Genomic DNA, 21,579 nt, shown 5'->3' on the forward strand with positions numbered 1-21,579 from the left:
TTTAGTATATTTATTTTAAATGTTAGGATTTAGGGTAGGAACATGCCACAATATATTTTTTCATTACCCATGTGTAGACAGATTGTTTCCAAATTTTCATTACTGCAAGTAATGCTATAAATGAACATTAATTTGTTTCCTTGAGAACATATTATGACTGTTTCAAAAGGAATATCTCTCAGACTTCAGCATGTGTTACATCACTTGTAGAGCTTGTTAAAACACCAATTGCTGGGCGCCAGAAATTTCTAATTCAGTGGGTCTGAATGGCTGTTTTCCTAACAAGCTCTGGGGTGATATTGATCCTTCTGGTCTTGAGAACCACTGTTCTAGAATTTGTAGATTTAAGTATGATTTCTGGATCAAAGGAAAAATATGCCTGCAACTTCGATACGTAATGGCAAATTGCTCTTTAAAGTCGTATCAAATTATAAACAAATTTGAACAGTATATGAATGTTCAGGGTTTTTTCACATCTTTACCAACAATTGGTGTGGACTGCTGTTTTTTTTTTAATAATTGCCAATCTGATGAGTGTGAGGTATATATATTTGTACTCCACTAGAGGTGGAACATGTTTTCAAGTGTTTATAGACCAAATAACTCTCCTTTTCGGTGTATTGCCTATTTGTATCATTTGCCCATTTTTCTGGTGCGTTTGTATTGTTTCTTTTATTGATTTCTAGGTGCTCTTTCTTTTTTTTTTTTTTTTTTTAAACATCTTTATTGGGGTATAATTACTTTACAATGGTGTGTTAGTTTCTGCTTTATAACAAAGTGAATCAGTTATACATATACATATGTTCCCATATCTCTTCCCTCTTGCGTCTCCCTCCCTCCCACTCTCCCTATCCCACCCCTCCAGGCTGTCACAAAGCTCTAGGTGCTCTTTCTATGTTAAAGAAATTAATCCTTGTCAGCTGTGTTATTAATATTTTCTCTAAGCCTGTGGCTTATTTTGTTAGTCTAAGTTTAAGTTTTTTAAAAAATTTGAGTGTAATTAAATTTGTCAATTCTTTCCATTAGAATTTATTATTTTAATATTTAGTTTAAAAAATCCTTCCCCTTCTGAAAGTCATAAAGTTAGTCTGTCATAGTTTCATACAAAAATCTTAAAGTTTAGCTTTCCTTATTTTAATCTACCTTGTTTTTATTAGTGTATATCATGAGTTAAGGATCTAATTTTGTGTTGGGTCCTTATATAGGGTAAACCAATTATGCCATCCTTTCTCCGCTGATTTAAATGCTATTTTGTCATATTTCAAATTTCTGTATTTTATACGAGTGTCTGTGTTGTTCAGCTCTCTTTTCTGATCAACCATTTTTTATCCCTTCCAATGCTGATATTGCTCTTGGTTCCTACAGCTTTGTGACAAGTCTTATAATATGGCATGGCAAATTCCTTGAGCTTATTCTCCTATTTCACAATTGTCTTAGGTGTTCCCAGTCCTTTGTTCTTCCGTATGAATTTTAGGTCAAGTTTCATGAGCCCCAATGAGATTGTAGACTACTTTGTGAAAAGTTGACGTGCCTGACCATGATCCTCTCTTCCAGTATGTGGACATGTTATATCTCTCCATTTATTCAGTCCTTATTTTATATTTTTCAAAAATGTTTTTTAATTTTCTCTAGAAAACCTACATATTCTTTAATAGATTAAAACCTAGGTATCTTACATTTTACATTGTGATTATGAATGGGATTTTTAAATTACAATTCAAATTTGGTTATAACTAATTTTTTTTTAATGTAACTGATTTTTTTCAATGCTACTCTTGCAGCAAAAATGTTCCTAAACTCTCATTACCTCCTATTATTGGTTTGTAGAGTTTCTTAAATTTTCTCTGTAGATATTCTTCCTCTTATACCTATCCTTTTTTCTTTTATTTTCTTATTGCTTTGGCCAGTAAAATTTTAAACAGAGGTATTGATTCCTGATATCCTTACTTATTTTTCCTTGACATTCATGGGAATGTTTCCAAAGTATCTCTACTTCATAAACTGTTTGTTGGAAGTTTTTGGTTTATACCCTTTATCAGGTTAAAGAAATTTTCTCTGTTCCTTGCTAGTTTACCACGATAAGTTTTTCATTGTTGATTGTTTTTTTTCAGTGTTGATTCATATCAACATCTTTTGGGAATGATTTTTTTTCTTTACTATATTGATGTAGTACATGAAAATATTTGTGGATAATGAAACATTTTTAAATTTCTGGGATTATTAAACTATAGTTCCTCTGTACTGTCTTCAATTAAAATAATGAGCTCCTGGATGATACAAACCATTCCATCAATCAATAAGTATTTATTGGCACTTCCCTGGTGGCGCAGTGGTTAAGAATCTGCCTGCTAATGCAGGGGACACGGATTTGCGCCCTGGTCTGGAAAGATCCCACATGCCACGGAGCAATTAAGCCCATGCACCACAACTACAGAGCATGTGCTCTAGAGACCGCGAGCCACAACTACTGAGCTCACGAACCACAACTACTGAAGCCCACATGCCTAGAGCCCATGCTTCACAACAAGAGAAGCCACTGTGATGAGAAGCCTGCGCACCTCAATGAAGAGCAGCCCCCACTCGCTGCAACTAGAGAAAACCCATGCACAGCAACAAAGACCCAACACAGCCAAAAATAAACTAATTAATTAATTTTTTTTAAAAGTACTTTATAAAAAAATAAGTGTTTATTAATCAACCTCTTATTACTAATAAATTAGTTTCAGTCTTAAACCAAGCAGCAAATTAGGAGAGTACTTTTACTTTGCACTCAGAAAATACAGATGGTAAATTATTTCCTTAATAGGCAAAGAGAAAGAAGAGAAGGAGAGTTAAGAACCTATTGTTAGACCAATCACAAGCACTTAAATTGAAACTGTGATTAAAAATCTTCCAACAAACAAAAGCCCAGGACAGATGGCTTCACAGGTGAATTCTATCAAACATTTAGAGAATAGCTAACACCTATCCTTCTCAAACTCTTCCAAAATATAGCAGAGGGAGGAACACTCCCAAACTCATTCTACGAAGCCACCATCACCCTGATACCAAAACCAGACAAAGATGTCACAAAGAAAGAAAACTACAGACCCATATCACTGATGAACATAGATGCAAGAACCTATTGTTAACTATTTTTGCATAACAAATTGTGCCAAAATGTAGCAGCTTAAACCGATAAACATTCACTTTCTCAAGAAGCCACAGCTCTGTGTGTGTGTGTGTGTGTGTGTGTGTGTGTGTGTGTGTGTTTCTTGGAAGTAGCACACTATCTTCTGCCATATTCGGTTCAGTACAAGAGAGTCACTAAGGCCAGCCCATACTCAAAGGGAAGAGAATTCTGCTTAATTTCTTAAAGGGAAGAATTATCAAATAATCTGAGGGCATATTTTTAAAATCACACGTATGTATACTTTGTTTTCTCTGATATTAAATAACAAATACTTCAACACTACTTCACTCTTTTCACAGTGTGTTCCAACTGTCCCCTTTGGGTTAGGCATAGCAAGGCTTTACTTTATTCTCTTGTCCTCCATAATGAAAACAAGACCATTTTATGCTCCAGCCTAGCCCTGGAAAATACCTGAAAAGGTGGCGCTTTGAAATTTCTAACTCTATGCTAAGAACATGAGAATGGTATAAGATGATATTTTGCTGCTGACTTGATTATGGCTAGTCCTAATTATTTTGAAACCTGTAACTGGAATATCAAATAGTGTTATTTTATTCTTAGCATATTGTGTTTTTACACGCATGTAAACCCATTTAATTAGAGGTTTTGTGTGTTGTAATATATGCATTATAACATTTAATATTAAAGCCAGGTTTCTGTGATACATAGGAGTTAGCAGATGTCATGAATTTATGTCAGCAAAGTAACTTCAATTAAAGACAGAATCCATGTAATATAGTGTATTAAAACAAGAAAATGGAGACTCTCTCATTCTTGTGACAATATTCATTTATTCTGTTTTACTGTCAAAGCGTATCAAGCTTTAAAATGTTAATAAATTTCAAGAGCCTAATCAAATTTAATCAGAAGGTATTTTTACCAAATGTAGAAACGTAGTACATTGTATGCAGTGCTCACAAGTGTACATTATGTATAATGCTCACACTGACACAAGATCGCCAGCTATATCTCAATACACCATGTCAAAATGGACATTGACTAGTTTTCCTCTTCATGAATAAGTACGTATGTACGTAGCGATCGTTATCTCAAAAGAAGTATCAATGAATTCCATCTTTGGGCTTCCTTCAGCAAAGAGCTCACAAAGCAAGTATTAGAACCAAGGTTACCAAGTGTGCTACAAATTCAAACCAGTCAGAAACCATTGTCAGAAAACTCTTCCTCCCTTTTTGCCATTTTAAATGGCTCAGAGTACATACCAGCTGTTTCCTGATTCCACTTTCCTGAAGTGAGGAAGATCCTCATTTCCTCTTTTTGTTTACAAAATGGAGGGCAGTGAAGTTGGGGATCTTTTTCCAAAATGACTCCTCCTGCTGTAACATTGCTCCTCCTTTGATTTCTATGAGAATATTCCATTCTCTTCCAAAATTCTTGAAATACTTGCCTGGGGCTAAGCCCAGCCCAGTTCGTCTCAATTCCAATGGCTCTCAATTCCATTCTTACTTCTGAATACAGGGCAAGGAATGCCCTTGCTAACCTCCCACCCAGTGTGTTTATGTCCCTCTCTGTCCTTTTTTTTTTTTAACATCTTTATTGGGGTATAATTGCTTTACAATGGTGTGTTAGTTTCTGCTTTATAACAAAGTGAATCAGTTATACATATACATATGTTCCCATATCTCTTCCCTCTTGCGTCTCCCTCCCTCCCACCCTCCCTATCCCACCCCTCCAGGCGGTCACAAAGCACCGAGCTGATCTCCCTGTGCTATGTGGCTGCTTCCCACTAGCTATCTACCTTACGTTTGGTAGTGTATATATGTCCATGCCTCTCTCTCGCTCTGTGATACAGAGTGAAGTAAGTCAGAAAGAGAAAGACAAATACCATATGCTAACACATATATATGGAATTTAAGGGAAAAAAATGTCATGAAGAACCTAGGGGTAAGACAGGAATAAAGACACAGACCTACTAGAGAACGGACTTGAAGATATGGGGAGGGGGAAGGGTGAGCTGTCTCTGTCCTTTTTTGTTTCTCTACCACTTCCTTCCTCATCCCACCTCACCTTCCCTAAAATCTGAGTGAGAGGGGCAGGAATGTAATCGTTCCAGGAAATGATTATGCTTCAGGAATGTAATCATTGGAATGTTTCATTCCAGAAACACTGGGCTAATTGAAGTCGAAGAGATCAAAAACCACTTCAGTTACTTTGGTTCCAACCTAAATTCGGCATCCAGTTGAAGGATTTTTCCACTCATAACTTAACTCTCTCTCTCTCTTTAATTTTCCCTTTCTATATTTTTATGAGTCTTGCATTTACTTGGTTTATTTTTCTCTTCTTCCATTAATTCGTAAATTCCTGAACGTCTTATTCACTTCTTCACTTTTGACACTAAAATTTTACCAGTTCACTTTATTGAGTTAATATCAATAAGTATTTATTGAGTGATCACTGTCTCCTGACATCTTATAATTGGGCTTTTATCATAACCACTTTCCTAAGAGAGTTGTCTTCATGACCAACTCTTAAATTAACTGTACTCCTGGGTTCTTAAATATTTTCCCATATATATTGTTGATCATTTTATTGTATTTAATGTGCATCTGTATACGTGTACATGTGACTTTAATTGGATTCTGATTCTTCTCTTTAAGAATGCCTTCAGTTATTCTCTTTCCTGGTTTGTCTTTTTCTAGAGGCTTATTAGCTATAGATTTTTTTAAAGTTTTTTGAGATATTACTCTTTCTTAGTTGATACGTTAGGAACTTTTCTTAAGTAGCTTCAGTTAACACTTATATATGAACTATTTTAAGGCCTTTGTGGCTACCTCAAGCTAGAACACAGAAAAGTGAATAAAATTGACTTACTGTATACAGCAGTTTCTCCTCATTTAAGATGTGGATGTGGGAAATATTATCATCCAATTCACTTTGTTTGATGAGCTCCCACTTGTAAAACCTTCCACACATTGAAGAATGTCCACTTGTAAAAAAAATTATCTTCACTTTTAGGAATTCTACTAGAACTCATCTTCCTCTCATTTGCCTTTTGTCATATTTGTGTACATCATAATAAAAATATAATGCTTTGAGTAAAGTGTTCTAGTGTCTTAATGAATATGTCAAGATACAGCACACCCTCCCCCTATTGGCTGTCAGAGCTGGCAGAAATTTTTTAAATATTATTAAAATTATCAAAATATTTTATTTAAATAAATATTAAAATATTACAGAAAAAAAATATTGACAGATTTTCCTCTTCAAAAAGTGATTTACTGTTTAATTCATTATCCTAAATTATCTGAAATGCCCATAAACTAATTTCAGGTAATATATTTTGGCATTTAGTAAGCTGAAATATCTATAGTTTCAAGGTTATTTTTTCATCCTAAGTTAACCAATTAACCAAGGATAGAGGCTTTATTTCTCTGTGTGTTTACATAGATACCTATGTGTTGCTCATTTCAATGCATAATGAAGATAATGATGGTAAACAATTCACTTGCAACACCAGGTAGCTATTTTAAAAATGGTTACTTTTAAGTAAACTGTTTATTGACATATGCATACAGAAGAGTTCACAAGTCACATGTGCACTGTTTGATGAAGTTTTGTAAAGGATCTCTTAAATGTAGCCAGTACCCAAAACAATAAGTAGAACATAAAATAGCCTTTCTAATGTGACATGTTTTTATTCTGTTACGAAGAAATATTTGATCTGAAATTTTTTGGTGTTTATCTTTTCATTCTGCAAAATACAGCTAAAAAGAAATCAACATAAATAACTACCAAAATATAAAAGCGGTTTCAGTAACAGAATATATTATGGGAAAAAGTTTTTAATATGTTTTTTTCCGTTAATTTTTATGAAGCTTATTTCTTTGAAAATAACCTAATTATAACAATTCCGTATGGTACAGCTATGCTAACTGTTGAAGTACAAATGTATATTGCCTTGGTAACACTTCTACTGTGTTTTTTGTTTGTTTGGTTGGTTTTAGATTAAAGTTCCAAAAGATAGAGAAATTTCGCACAGGAGAAATCTTTCTTTCTGTGTTTAGATTCCATATTTAAAGTGTCACTTCTAAACGTCGTGTCCACTGTACTTTAGTGCAGTGAGATATTCCTGTGTCGCATAGTCAGAGGGAGGTGGATTAATAGGGAGTTTGAGCTGGAAAGTTCTTCCCTGTTATTGTTCTCCCTCAGCAGTTGGTGGCTAAGTTAATTCTCTTTAGTTTTTTCATGCTCTAAAGCACACATTGCCAAACCCTGGTAAGGGTTTATGAGGAAAAAAAGAAGCGATGGTGTCCATCAAAGTCTCAAAGTTGCATTTTTAAACTTTGGCTTGACCTGATGTGCCATTCAAAAAAGCTTCGAAAGATTATTTTTTAAAGAAAGGTTCAATATGTCCCGAGGCTATCGGTTTTGAGTTAAACTGGGTGAAGTAGAAATATTTTACTCATCAGCTTTGCAGTCACAGAGTTTGCCTCAGCTAGAACAAAACTGCTGAGGCATTTAGAGAAAATTAACCCCCCATCCTGGCGGCCAGATGTGACTGGTTTCTGATGAATGCACATGAGTGGGCTGAAAAATCAAGAGACTGTGAAATTCCTGTCAGGCCCGTACAGTGCAGAATGGGCTATTGACTGCTTTCTATATTTCCCTCCATCATTCTTCTTGAACACTGCCATTAATTTCCTCTCCTACTCTGACTTGTGTTTTTTCCCCCCTCCCTCTTCCCTTTAGTTCTGTCAGCTGCAAAGAAGGATACACAAGTTGTGGCAGAAGCACTTCGAGCTGGTGGTCCTCTACAGCCGTATGAGGCTGGCCAAGTTCCAGATAGACTCTCAAGAGAGTATTCAAAAAATATTAGCTGTGCAGGTAGGTGATTGCAGGGAAGTGGGAAAGATCATTCTGATCTAGATTGAAAAGCAAATGATGGGTAGTGTGATGAAGCATTAAAACCATATCCCATCAGAGTTTTATAAATTTTTAACCTCTTTAATAAACTGGAATTGCATGAAAGATGAATTCAGTAAGTTAGCATATACACCATGCATACATACTTTGGGGGAAAAGGGAGACTGAACTTCTTGCTCACAAACCTCAGAACGGGTTTTTATAAATACATTTGATATAAGTATATATTTTCCAGTCTTCAGGCTTTGTAGATGTCATCCGGCTGTTTAAAAGATACTGTCAGCAGTTGCCTTGTGTTGCTTTTGTGTGAAATCTACTTCAGTAAAAATGACACTGATGTTTATTTTATTTAACTGTTTTCTTTCCCCTTCTGTTTTTACAAGAGGCTCGTCCTCCCAAGCAGATTTGGAGATGACTTTATTTTAAAAATGAGCAATTAGGGATGAGAATGTAACAGTGGTTCCAGATGCGTGTGAAATTTTACTATTTGTGTCTGTAAAAACTTTTAATGGATCAGTTTTCCTTATTTTAAGACTCTAATCTATTTTAGAAACCCATATTAACTATTTGAACACTATTATTTGAAAACTACTTACATTTTTTTAAATGAATATTTTGCTATTTGAAATGTTACATATGTATAAAATATAACCTCCCAAAGGAAAACATCCATCACCTGTTCTATCAAAAAAAACAAAGAACTACCTCTTCTATAAAAGAACAAAAATAATATCACCATAAAAATACATAATTTTTATTAACTTGCGGTATTAGCAATGCATGCTGAAACTAAGCAAACCAAATTCTTTTCTAAATATTTTAATTACATGTGCACGTCATGATGCTTTTACCTCAATTAAAAAAAGGATGTTGCAAAGCACTTCCAAAGCTATTTCAAATTTCATTTTTACTTGTGGCTATTTTTGCTATTTTCTTCTGAGGGTATATATATATAGATATGTAGATATATATCCCATATATAAAGTATATATGCACTTTAACAAGTATATGTTCAAACACTTTATATGCTTTATATACATACTCTAATAAAGTATATTATATAAAGTATATTTATTTAAGGATTCTGTTGATAATGGATTATAAAAAAAATTTTAAATAATAGGAGAAATTTTAAGTTTTGAAAAGGTAGTGCTTAAAATATGTAGGTTTAATAGAAATTCATATGTGAACTTGAGTATAAACTATAACTGAAGTATTTTAGAAGTCAGGAGCATATTTTTTTCCTTAGAAATGTTTGTTAGCATTTAGTACATTAAAAATTAGAGTGGCTGTAACCCATGGTTTTCTTTTAAATATTCAAAGGTAAACTTCATGTTCTAATTACTGTCTTGGAAAAATCCTATATTTCTTGCCCAACTGTAAACATTCTTAAAAATCTTTCAAATGATAAATTCTCTTTGTGAATTAGGGTATATTTTGAAATATTGAAAACGTCAATAGAAACTATTTGAATATGGGTAAAATGAATTCTCAATCCATAATCTTCAATAGTCCTTATTCTAATTTTTCATTAGAAATTCTTTACCAAACTTGATTTTAAATTAATTATTTTTATGGCTTTCACATACCAGCTAAAGTGAAAGGATAGAAATGATAGTACAGTATCGAAAATTCAACTACTCAACACCTAGAGATACAGCAGCAAGGCTGGATCGTATTTGGGGAACTTGAGGAGCATAATTTAGTGGATTCTTTTCTTATCTACTGGAGAGACCTTCCATTTAGAAGATTTCAATTTTGGCTTTTAATCAAATTTTGAAATTATAATTTTCAGGATCTTGCCATAAAACTATAGAAACGTGTGAAATCCTCTGGGATAAGTCAAGTCCAAACCCCTCAACATGGTACACAATGCCCAACTCCTGCTAACCTTCCCAGCTTCATCCATCCACACAAGTTCCTTCAGTCAATTGCAGTCACTCCAAAATTCCTACTAATCATGACACCTTCTATTCAACTCCTTCTTCCACTCCTGTGCTCATATTCTTCCCTCTTTCTGCAATACTATTGCTTACCTTCCTGTTAAAGAACACCTGACTCAAATCAAACATCTCCTCTGCAAAATCCTTCCCGAGTGCTTCACCCACCTTCCTCAACCAGATGAATTAATTTAGATCTTCCTTGACCTCCTACTGTACTCTGTGCATACCACCATACCACAGTGGTATTTTCAGCAGCTAACACTTCCTACTTGTTGGTAAGGTCCCCCTCCTGGAGGATTCTAAACTCCCTTGGGACTTTATACCATCAGTGAAATTAGCTCAATTCTTGTTCTGTTTTTAAGGGTGTATGGTAGCAAGGCCACTAAGGGAATCTCAAAGTATTCCATGCCCATATTGTTTTTACTTATTATATCCTGTCTTTAAAAAGAAAAACATGGCATTGTAAATCAACTCTACTCAAATAAAAATTAATTAAAAAAGAAAAAAGAAAAACATGGTAGAGTGATTTAATATGTTAGCAGAGTGAGTCTGCAGCCGTCAATCTCTACAGTTTTACTCAACATGACTAAAAATTGCTTAACAAACCAGATGCCATTGCTCTCTATGTTTATGATTCAGTAGCATGTCCACTTTGGGCAATCTAATGTTTTATATTTTGAAGGTAGTATTATAATGATGCCATGAGATATTAGTGAACTATTTGATGAGAAAATCATCTGATGAACCTTCTGAAAAGTAAATGGTATATAACTGATATTGAGCAAAAAGCAATTCAAAATAAATGTTGAGCAGAAAAAGGAGACTGTATCATCCTTGGGCTTGGAGGAATTCCTTGCCAGACCATCAAAAAGCATAATTGGCAGCTCTGCAGATGGCATAAAACCAGGTGGGCCAGATAAGCTTTTGAATTACATGATCAAGCAGGAAGCAATAAAATGAACTATGTTCTGGAATGAGGAATCAGTATATTTAACTTTGCAGCCATTTATATCAATATCTGTGTAGGGATTTTAGTTCACAGCAATTTTAATATAAGCCAAAGTGAACTTGTACAAACTTAGAACCAATGCCACGTTCCAGCTCTAGCAAGCACATAAGACTTCTTGACTCTGACCATGTACAGTATATTTGACAGTCCTAACCTCACATCCGAGCCCCTATAAAGTAAGTACTATTATTTCATTTTAACATCCTTATTTTTCTCTTTGTATTTTTAATGTATTTAATGCTGTGAGATTTAATACCTCTTTGGCATCTTATTTAGAGAAAAGACTCATTGTTAACTCATCATTTAAGTGAAAAAATGTGATACAGCTACAGCACGTTAATGTGATCTTATCCTGCATAAGCACAAGTGTTTTCTCTGGTTAAAGATGATACTCCCATTGTACTTTTTTCAAAAGTTGAGTACATCTGCAGTATTTTATACAGATTTGGAAAGCATAGTTTAAGGGCCATATTGATTTACTTGAGAGCAGCAATTTAAGAGAGATGAGGAATATATAAAATTTAGAATGCTTAATTATAGAAGGAAAAGACATTGTCCCAGACATCTAAATGACCACCAAATGAAGGTCAACACATGAATATCTTGATGAGCTCTAGAGGGCAACATCTAGACCAATGATGGAAGAGTTTGGAAGGTGGGTTTGGGCTCAGTAGGAATACATTTTCTAACAGGTGATGCTGTCCAGATGTGCACTGCTGATACTCAAGCAGACGTTACTGCAGTGGTTGAGGGAAAGCAAATGGTCTAAGAGTCAGCCAGAGAGCACCTCCTCAGGCAGGGCTCCTCCTGGAATGCTCTCCTGACCTCCTTACACAACATCTATGTGTGTCTGTACCTCTTCACCCACTAGAATGTAAGCCTTCTCAGTTGGAAAACATGTCTTGTTCATCTTTATCTCGCTGGCACCAACTATAGTTCTCAAAACATAATAAGTACTGAAAAATAATTGGTGAGTGAATTTATTATTAAATGAATTGGTTTATTAAGATTGAATGTGATAACCTCAAAGGCTCTCTACAGCTCTTGGTGCCTACAGTTTTGTAGTTAATAAACAAAAGTAGTTAATAAACAAAAAGCTTTGCCAGGAATTTTGATGGCACAGAGGTAAGGTATTTAATCATTTCTCACACACACACACACACACACAGTACCTATGGGGCAGCCCAAATTTCCTATTTCTGGAAGAAAACTGTACAAATGAAAATAAACCAGAAAAAACACAGGATAAAAATCTAAAATCACTTAATAATGTGATATAAAAGAAAATCTCTGAAGCTATGTGATCTCTTTAAAGACAAAAGAGATGATAGAAATTTGGATTTTTAAAATAAATACATTTAGAGATATTATGATTGAGGAATAGCATTAAATTGCTAAGCCTTACTGATTAACTCTAGATAGTAGTAGAAAGTATTTAAAAATAGTTGTCAGGGGCTTCCTTGGTGGCGCAGTGGTTGAGAGTCCGCCTGCCGATGCAGGGGACACGGGTTCGTGCCCCGGTCCGGGAAGATCCCACATGCCGCGGAGCAGCTGGGCCCATCAGCCATGGCCGCTGAGCCTACGTGTCCGGAGCCTGTGCTCCGCAACGTGAGAGGCCACAACAGTGAGAGGCCCGTGTACCGAAAAAAAAAAAAAAAAAAATAGTTGTCAGTAGTAAGAATATCTACTAGAAGTTCTAGAAATAAGATTTGTCACTCCCAAACTACTAGAGAAAAGAAAGTGCCATAAAAAGTTGAATAATTCAAAATGCAGGGAAGAGGACAGAAAGAGTATAAAAATGTACAAAATAAGTCCAAACATATTAGTAATCATAATAACTAAATGGTTTCATTACACAGTTTAAAGTAACAGTTTTACAGATTGGTCATAAAAGCAAAATCTATCTCATTTAGAAGGTATGTACTTCAGACAAATAGAAACGGAATGAAGAGCTTAGATAAAAAGAATAAGAAGTTCTAATTCAAAAAGAGAGAGACTTGAAAGCAAAAAGAATTAATACACTCAAATATGGATATTTCACATTGATAAAATATATAACCAATTAAGGCATATCAATCATGAACTTAATGCACATGACAACATAACTTCAGAATACATAAAGTAAGAACTGATTGAAAACCAGAGAAAAATTTTTAAATTTACAATCACAACAGGCAATATTAGCACATCTCCTTGAACTTTTTAAAAATAAAAGAAAATAAAGGGTATCACATAACAAAACCTGGAAGTTTTGATTCAACCACAGAGAAATTCAACTTTAGAAAATATATTAATGTAATTTAATATAATGACAAGTTAAAGGAGAAATATTATATATGATTACTCAATATATGCTGAAAGACATTAGTTGTCAAGTCAAGGCAACATACACTTACTCTAATAAAAGTCATGAAAAATTTAGAACAAAACTCCCTTGATAAAATGTACTAAGTGATAAATTACTGGAAGCATTTTATTCAAATCAGGACAAAAGTAACTATTCCTGGCTATAGTCATTATTGTGCATCACTGCTCTGAAGCCTTAGTAGCAAGTCAAGAAAAATAAATAAGGTATAGCTACTGTGTGGGAAAAGGGCAAAACTATCATTATGGTCTGATAATATGGTGTTTCTCTTAGAAAATCTAGGAGAATCAACCGGAAAAGCATTACAGTCAAAAAGGCAGTTCTTTTAAATGGCAGCCTGAATTATAGAGTTCCTAAGAATAAACCTAACAAAAAGTTAGCTTAGTCCTTTTGCAGAAAAGCTTCTAAGCAATACTAAAACGATATAAGCAAAGACCTAAATAAAAGTAAATATATATCATTTTCATGGATGAGGAGATTATACACATTGGGAACATGCCAATTTTTTTTAAATTTCACATTTGAAAAATCCACAAATTCAATACAATCATACTCAAAATCCAGACAAGATTTTTCAATGAAGCTTGAGAAAGTGATTCTAGATGTCTTTGGAAGACAAAAACCCACAGGAATAGCTCTGACATTTTTAAAAAAGAAATATTGGTGCTGGAGTGAGGAATTTATGCCGTTGCAGAGCAAAACACATCAGGAAGCTATATTAATTAAATTAGAACAGCATAACACTGATTCAGGAACAGATCAAAACATCTCTAAAATGCAACAGAGCAGTTGGTAAACTTTTTCTTTGAAGGGTCAAATAGTAAATATTTTAAGCTTTGCGGGACATTCAGTCTCTGTTGCAATTACTCAACACTGCCTTGTAGTAGGAAAGCAGCCTTAGAGAATAGTATATGAATAGATGGAACTGTGTCCCAGTAAGATTTCATTTACAAAACAGGCAGCAGGCCGGAGGCTATGTCCTGAAATAGAGCATCCAGGAATGCCCCACAATTATTTGGAATTTAGAATACAATGAAAGTAGGATGTCAAATTCTATATCATGAAGGTGGACTATTCACTTCCCAGCTATCTGAGGGATAAAAGTAAATACTCAAGGGATAAAGTAAAATAGATTATTGTATATGTTTATATAAACTGTAGAATAAGCATTAAAAATCTATAATATCTTTTTTTAAAATACAGACTACTGAATAGTATTGAGGTAAGAAAGACCTTCTTAAATGAGGGAATAAAATCATTAAGGAAAATATTGTTAAATTTGACTACCAAAAAATAAAAATATTTTCATGAGAAAAGATACAATAATAACAAAACAGACAAAATTTCTTACCCTCATGAACTTACATTTCAATGGGGAAAAGAAGACAGTAAACAAGTTAAAGCTGTAGTGATGCTATATACTAAGGAGAAAAATAAAATATGGAAGGGGCATATGAAATGACAAGGGAGGTATGAAAATGCATTTTAGCAGTGCATTTTTCCTTATTACTTGTGGAAATAAATAGCTCAAAATAGTTTAAAGGGTAAACATTTTTACTTGTTTAATCTCTCTCCTTGTTGAACTGAAAATATCAACTTGATGGCTTGAATACCAGAGTTTGAGTTTTAGGGTGGGTGGGTTGGTGAGTTGTTTGACTGCTTGTCTAGTGGTATCATCTGGGATGTGGAACAGGTATAAACAGCATATACCCAAGGGTCACTGTGAGAATCGGATGATGATGTATGCAATATGCTCGGTACACAGTCAACAGTTTACAACATTAACTCACTTTCTTCTTTTTTCTCCCCTTGATACTATTGTAAGGTGATCCCCAAACGGCAACAACTTCTTGCCAAAATTTGCCTAAATCAATTAATCACAGAAGCATTTATGCCTTCTAGTCTTGCCACCTTCAGAACTTGCAACTCCATGTCTGACATCATTTCAAACTCTTGGGAATTTGAGAAACTACATATAGGTACACAACACACCTTGTCATATAATGTAACAAAAAATATGCTTGGTTAACTTCAAATCTTTTAATGATTCTTGCCTCAATTATTAAAATATGCATAAATACATAAAATAAAAAAAAGAATTAAATGTTCTAAGTTAAAACACCCAGATAAATGAGCTACATTTTACCCAGTATCTTCTGTTAAATGTAAAGTCAGCATTCCACCCTCATGCAAGGCTGACTATAGCTAAGAAATAAATGCCTGTTGCCAAGGTCAATTCAGAACCAGAAAATTGTGGGTGAAAGAGAACTTATAAGTTCATTTCTTCTATACTCCTATCTTTGGGATGGATTGTTTCATTATCTTTCTATGTCGAAAGTATACCATTGTTTTTTGGTTTTTTTTCAATTTTTATTGAAATATAGTTGATTTACAATGTTGTGTTAGTTTCAGGTATACAGCAAGGTGATTCAGTTATACACACACACACACACACACACATATATATATATTCTTTTTTAGATTCTTTTCCATTATAGATTATTACAACATATTGAGTATAGTTGCCTGTACTATACAGTATGTCCTGTTGGCTATCTAGTTTATATATAGTAGCATGTATATTTTAATCCCAAACTCCTAATTTATCCCACCCTGCCCTCTTTGGTAACCATAATTTCTATGTCTGTGAATCTATTTCTGTTTTGTAAATAAATTCATTTGTGTCATTTTTTTAGATTTCACATATAAGTGATATCATATGACATTTGTCTTTCTCTGTCTCACTTCACTTAGGATGATAATCTCCAGGTCCATCCATGTTGGTACAAATGGCATTATTTCATTCTTTTTAATGTCTGAGTGATATTCCACATGTATATGTACCACATCTTCTTTATCCATTCATCTGTTGATGGACATTTAGGTTGCTTCCATGTCTTGGCTAATGTGAACAGTGCTGCTATGAACATTGGGGTGCATTATCTTTTTGAATTACAGTTTTCTCTGGATATATGCCCAGAAGTGGGATCACTGGATCATATGGCAACTCTATTCTTTAGTTTTTTAAGGAACCTCCATACTATTCTCCATAGTGGCTGAACCAATTTACATTCCCACCAACAGTGTAGAAGATTTCCTTCCCCTCCACACCCTCTCCAGCATTTATTATTTGTAGACTTTTTGATGATGGCCATTCTGGCCAGTGTAGGTATACCTCATTATAGTTTTGATTTGCATTTCTCTAATAATTAGCAATGTTGAACATCTTTTCATATGCCTGTTGGCCATCTGTGTGTCTTCTTTGGAGAAAAGTCTATTTAGATCTTCTGCCCATTTTTTGATTAGGTTGTCTGTTTTTCTGTTACTAAGTTGTTGTATGAGCTGTTTGTATATTTTGGAAATAAACCCTTGTCGGTCACATCATTTGCAAATATTTTCTCCCATTCCGTAGGTTGTCTTTTTGTTTTGTTTATGGTTTCCTTTGCCGTGCAAAAACGTTTAATTAGATTCCATTTGTTTATTTTTGCTTGTTTCCTTTGCTTTCGGAGGCTGATCCAAAAAAAAATATTGTGATTTATGTCAAAGAGTGTCCTGCCTGTGTTTTCCTCTGAGGGTTTTATAGTATCTGGTCTTATATTTAGGTCTTTAATCCATTTTGAGTTTATTTTTGTATATGGTGTTAGAGAATGTTCTAATTTCATTTTTTACATGTGGCTGTCCAGTTTTCCCAGCATCACTTATTGAAGAAACTTCTCTCCATTGAATATTCTTTTCTTCTGTGTTGTAGATTAATTCACCATAGGTGCATGGGTTTATTTCTGGGCTTTCTAGCTTGCTCCATTGATCTATATGTCTGTTTTTGTGCGAGTACCATACTGTTTTGATTATGTAGCTTTGTAGTATAGTCTGAAGTCAGGGAGCCTGATTCCTGTAGCTCCATTCTTCTTTCTCAAGTTGCTTTGGCTATTCAGGATCTTTTTGTTTCCATACAATTAAAAAATTTTTTTTTCTAGTTCTGTGAAAAATGCCATTGGTAATTTGATAGGGATTGCATTAAATCTATCAGTTGCCTTGGGTTTTATAGTCATTTTAACAATATTGATTCTTCCAGTCCAAGAACATGCTATATCTTTCCAACTGTTTGTGTCATCTTCAATTTCTTTCAACAACATCTTATAGTTTTCAGAGTACAGGTCTTTTGCTTTCTTAGGTAGGTTTATTCTTAGATATTTTATTCTTTTTGATGTGATGGTAAATGGGATTGTTTCCTTAATTTCTCTTTCTGCTATTTCCTTGTTAGTGTATAGACACACAACAGATTTCTGTATATTAATTTTGTATCCTGCAACATTACCAAATTCATTGATGAGATCTAGTAGTTTTCTGGTGGCACCTTTAGGATTTTTTATGTATAATATCATGTCATCTACAAACAGAGACAATTTTACTTCTTTTCCAATTTGGATTCCTTTTATTTCTTTTTCTTCTGTGATTGCTGTGGCTAGGACTTCCAAAACTATGTTGAATAAAAGTGGTGAGAATGGCCATCATCAAAAAATCTACAAAAAATAAATGCTGGAGAGGGTGTGGAGAAAAGGGAACCCTCTTGCACTGTTGGTGGGAATGTAAATTGATACAGCCACTATGGAGAACAGTATGGAGGTTACTTAAAAAACTACAAATAGAACTACCATATGACCCAGCAATCCCACTACTGGGTATATACCCTGAGAAAACCATAATTCAAAAAGAGTCATGTACCAAAATGTTCACTGCAGCTCTATTTACAATAGCCAGGACATGGAGGCAACCTAAGTGTCCATCAACAGATGAACGGATAAAGAAGATGTGGCACATATATACAATGGAATATTACTCAGCCATAAAAAGAAACGAAATTGAGTTATTTGTAGTGAGGTGGATGGACCTAGAGTCTGTCATACAGAGTGAAGTAAGTCAGAAAGAGAAAAACAAATACCATATGCTAACACATATCTATGGAATCTTAAAAAAAAAGAATGGTCTTGAAGAACCTAGGGGCAAGATGGGAATAAAGACACAGACCTACTAGAGAATGGACTTGAAGATACGGGGAGGGGGAAGGATAAGGTGGGACAAAGTGAGAGAGTGACATGGACATATATACACTACCAAATGTAAAATAGCTAGTGGGAAGCAACCGTATAGCACAGGGAGATCACCTCGGTACTTTGTGACCACCTAGAGGGGTGGGATAGGGAGGGTGGGAGGGAGGGAGGGAGATGCAAGAGGGAAGAGATATGGGGACATATATATATGTGTAACTGATTCACTTTGTTATAAAGCAGAAACTAACACACCATTGTAAAGCAATTATCCTCCAATAAAGTTGTTAAAAAAAAATGTGGTGAGAGTGGGCATCCTTGTCTTATTCCTGCTCTTAGAGGAAATGCCTTCAGCTTTTCAGCATTGAGAATGTTGTTAGCTGTGATGAAAGTATACTGTTAGAATTCCATAAATTTCCATAACATATTGAAACACTGATTTCACTCTGTACTTATTGAATACCAATATAATGCATACAGTATGCCTCATGTTCTTTGACCTTAAGCAATTTATAGTTAAGTTGAATACTGGTTAATTTCAAGACACATGGTGGGGGGAATGGGTTCCTACTATGTGGAAGGTATTTTGCTAGAAACTGAGAATCCAAAGGTGGAACATATAATCTTTGTCTTCAAAGAGCTTGTAATCTCAAAAAGGTGGCAGACACAATATGTTGTGTATGACAGCAAGAAGAAAGGCACGTCTTCTGCTTTGTAAGGTCAGTTTTCTAAAGGGGTAACTTCTAAAGTAAATATTGAAAGGTGATGGGACATCAACAAAGGGCAGGCAGGGTGTTATAGAAAGAGTAAACGACTAGAACAGAACTGTGTGAGAATAAAACAGCATAGTGCATAGTGTACAAGGAAAATGACAACTAATTTGATACTATTAGAGAAAAAAATGCAGGACAGGGGATATCAGCAATGAAATGAAGCAGTAGATATGCAAAATATTAGGGAATAACTAGTTATATGGTTAACATTAATTTATTTAATTCTCAAAGGACCCTAGTGCTATCATAGTCTCCCCATTTTATGGAAGAGAAAATGAAAGCACACAAAGGTTATATATTTTGGTCATGATAACATAGCTAATAGAAGAGACAGGATTTAAACCCACAGTTTGGGTACAGGGTACCTGCTCTTAAACACCATACTGTGGCAATTTTCTGTGTCTGTTACTAGATTAGATCATCTGAAAGGAAGACAATGAAAGACAAGAAAGAAAGTAAGGTCTTAAACAAGGCCACAAATAACAGACTGACTAATTTAGGTGTGATATTCCAGGAATGTATTGAATGTTCAGTAAATAATTCTTGACCATTTATTTATCAAACCAAGTGCTAAAATTTCAGCAGGTACTTCTTATGTGTTTCTTCTCATGGTGTTAGTTTAGCTTATCAGCTACCAGTGTGTGGGGCAGGTGCATGTAAACCATAAAAAGTATAAAAATAATGTCATTTTGGTGAAAACATCAATTCCAGATCCAGATAATCTCAAAGAACCACCCCGCAAAAGATATATGCATAAAAGTCATACCTAAGTACATTGTAGTCAGTGTCTGAAAACTAAAAATAAAATTAATGATAAAGATAAAATCTAAAATCAGCCAAAGAAAAGGAAATAAAAAATTACTTCTAACATCTTATCAGAAACTATGGAGAACAGAAGACATAGAAGAATATGTTTAAACTGCTGAAAGAAAAAAATGAACCCAGAATTCTCTATCCAGCAAAAATATCGTCTATAAACCTAATTCTAACCATATTAAAATTTATATTAAATATAAATGGACTAAAAACCCTAATTAAAAAAACAGATATAGTACATTAGATAAAGATACAAGACAAATATAATTGTCTGTAAATAATACAGTTTAAATATGAAGTCACTATAGGTTAAAAGTATAAGGATGGAAAAAGACATGCAATACAACACCAAGCATAATACAGTTGGAGAGGCTACATTAATATCAGATAAATTAAACTTCACAATTAGAAATGTTACCAGGTATCAAGAAGGTCATTTCATTAAGCGAAAGAATCAAGCACATATAACAATCATAAATGTGTATGCATGTAATAAGAAAGTTTCAAATACATAAGGCAAATACTTAAAGTAGAAGTGAAAAGATGCCTAATCATAGTTTGTGATTTCAGTGCTCCTCTTTTGGGAATTGATAGAACATACAGACAGAAAATCAGTAAGAACATGGAAGAATTGTACAATGCTATCAACCAACTTGACCTAATTGACATTTATAGAACATTCCATTCAACAAGAGCTGGAATATGCATTGTTTTAAAGTGCATAGTAACATTTCCAAATACAGACCATATACTGAGTCATAAAACAAGTCTTAATAAATTTAAAAGGATCAAAATAGTAAAAAGAAAAAGTTGTCTGATCACAATGGAGTTATTAGAAATCAATCATTAAAAGATACTTGAAAAATGCCCCTAATATTTGGAAATTAAGTCACACAGTTTTAATCATGTGGGTCAAAAACTGAATTATTAAAAAAAGTAGAAACTATTTTGAACAGAATAAATTACCCCATGTAGTGGAATTGACAGTTTGAGGGGCATGAAGCTGAATAGTTCCCTTCAGGTAAAATTAGAGGACCTGTATGGTAGATCATAGGGCTGGGGTAAAGAAGAGTACAAAAAGAGGTCAGAAAAGGATCAGGGCCAGATCTCCAGTGGGCCCAACTAAGGGAATGTCTCTATTGTTTAATTAACCCCTAAACTTAGCCTTTACCATATAGAACCTAGGACAGCACCTGGGGATATCCTAATAAAGATGTGGAATAAATGAATCAAGTTCTTCTTGACCATTAATGTAACCAAGTCAACATTGTTCTTTCCATGTGTTGACATGGCTGTCAAATGATTGGTTTAAGTGTGTCTAAGAGCTCCTTTATTGCCCCTAGAGGCTGTACTCCTGTTTCCCTCAAAATGACTTCCACTTACTCTGTTCATACCTTTTACTCTTTAATTGTTTTGGTTTTGTTACATATGGTATTGGTCTTCTGACCCTTTTCGCCTCTCAAAATATTTGGATGTTGCTCTCTGACATCATCCATTGGTGCCTTTGGGCAACAATGGTAATTGCATTACCTATCTTCCTTCCATTTGAAGATAAACAAAGGGGAACCTCAATTT

General features: G+C 34.3%; 1 protein-coding gene across 1 annotated transcript in view; it reads left to right on the forward strand.

The window, feature by feature from the left end:
• Positions 1 to 21,579, forward strand: part of CCDC178 (coiled-coil domain containing 178) — a 370,122-nt gene that overhangs the window by 325,600 nt on the left and 22,943 nt on the right. Inside the window, exon 19 of the mRNA XM_029217904.1 lies at positions 7,880 to 8,014. Coding sequence (XP_029073737.1) covers positions 7,880 to 8,014 — 135 coding nt within the window. The remainder of the gene's footprint in view (positions 1 to 7,879; positions 8,015 to 21,579) is intronic.

The sequence above is a fragment of the Monodon monoceros genome, unplaced genomic scaffold, assembly GCF_005190385.1.
Source record: "Monodon monoceros isolate NGI ecotype Baffin Bay Population unplaced genomic scaffold, NGI_Narwhal_1 Super_Scaffold_1, whole genome shotgun sequence".
In the NCBI taxonomy this organism is placed as follows: domain Eukaryota; kingdom Metazoa; phylum Chordata; class Mammalia; order Artiodactyla; family Monodontidae; genus Monodon; species Monodon monoceros.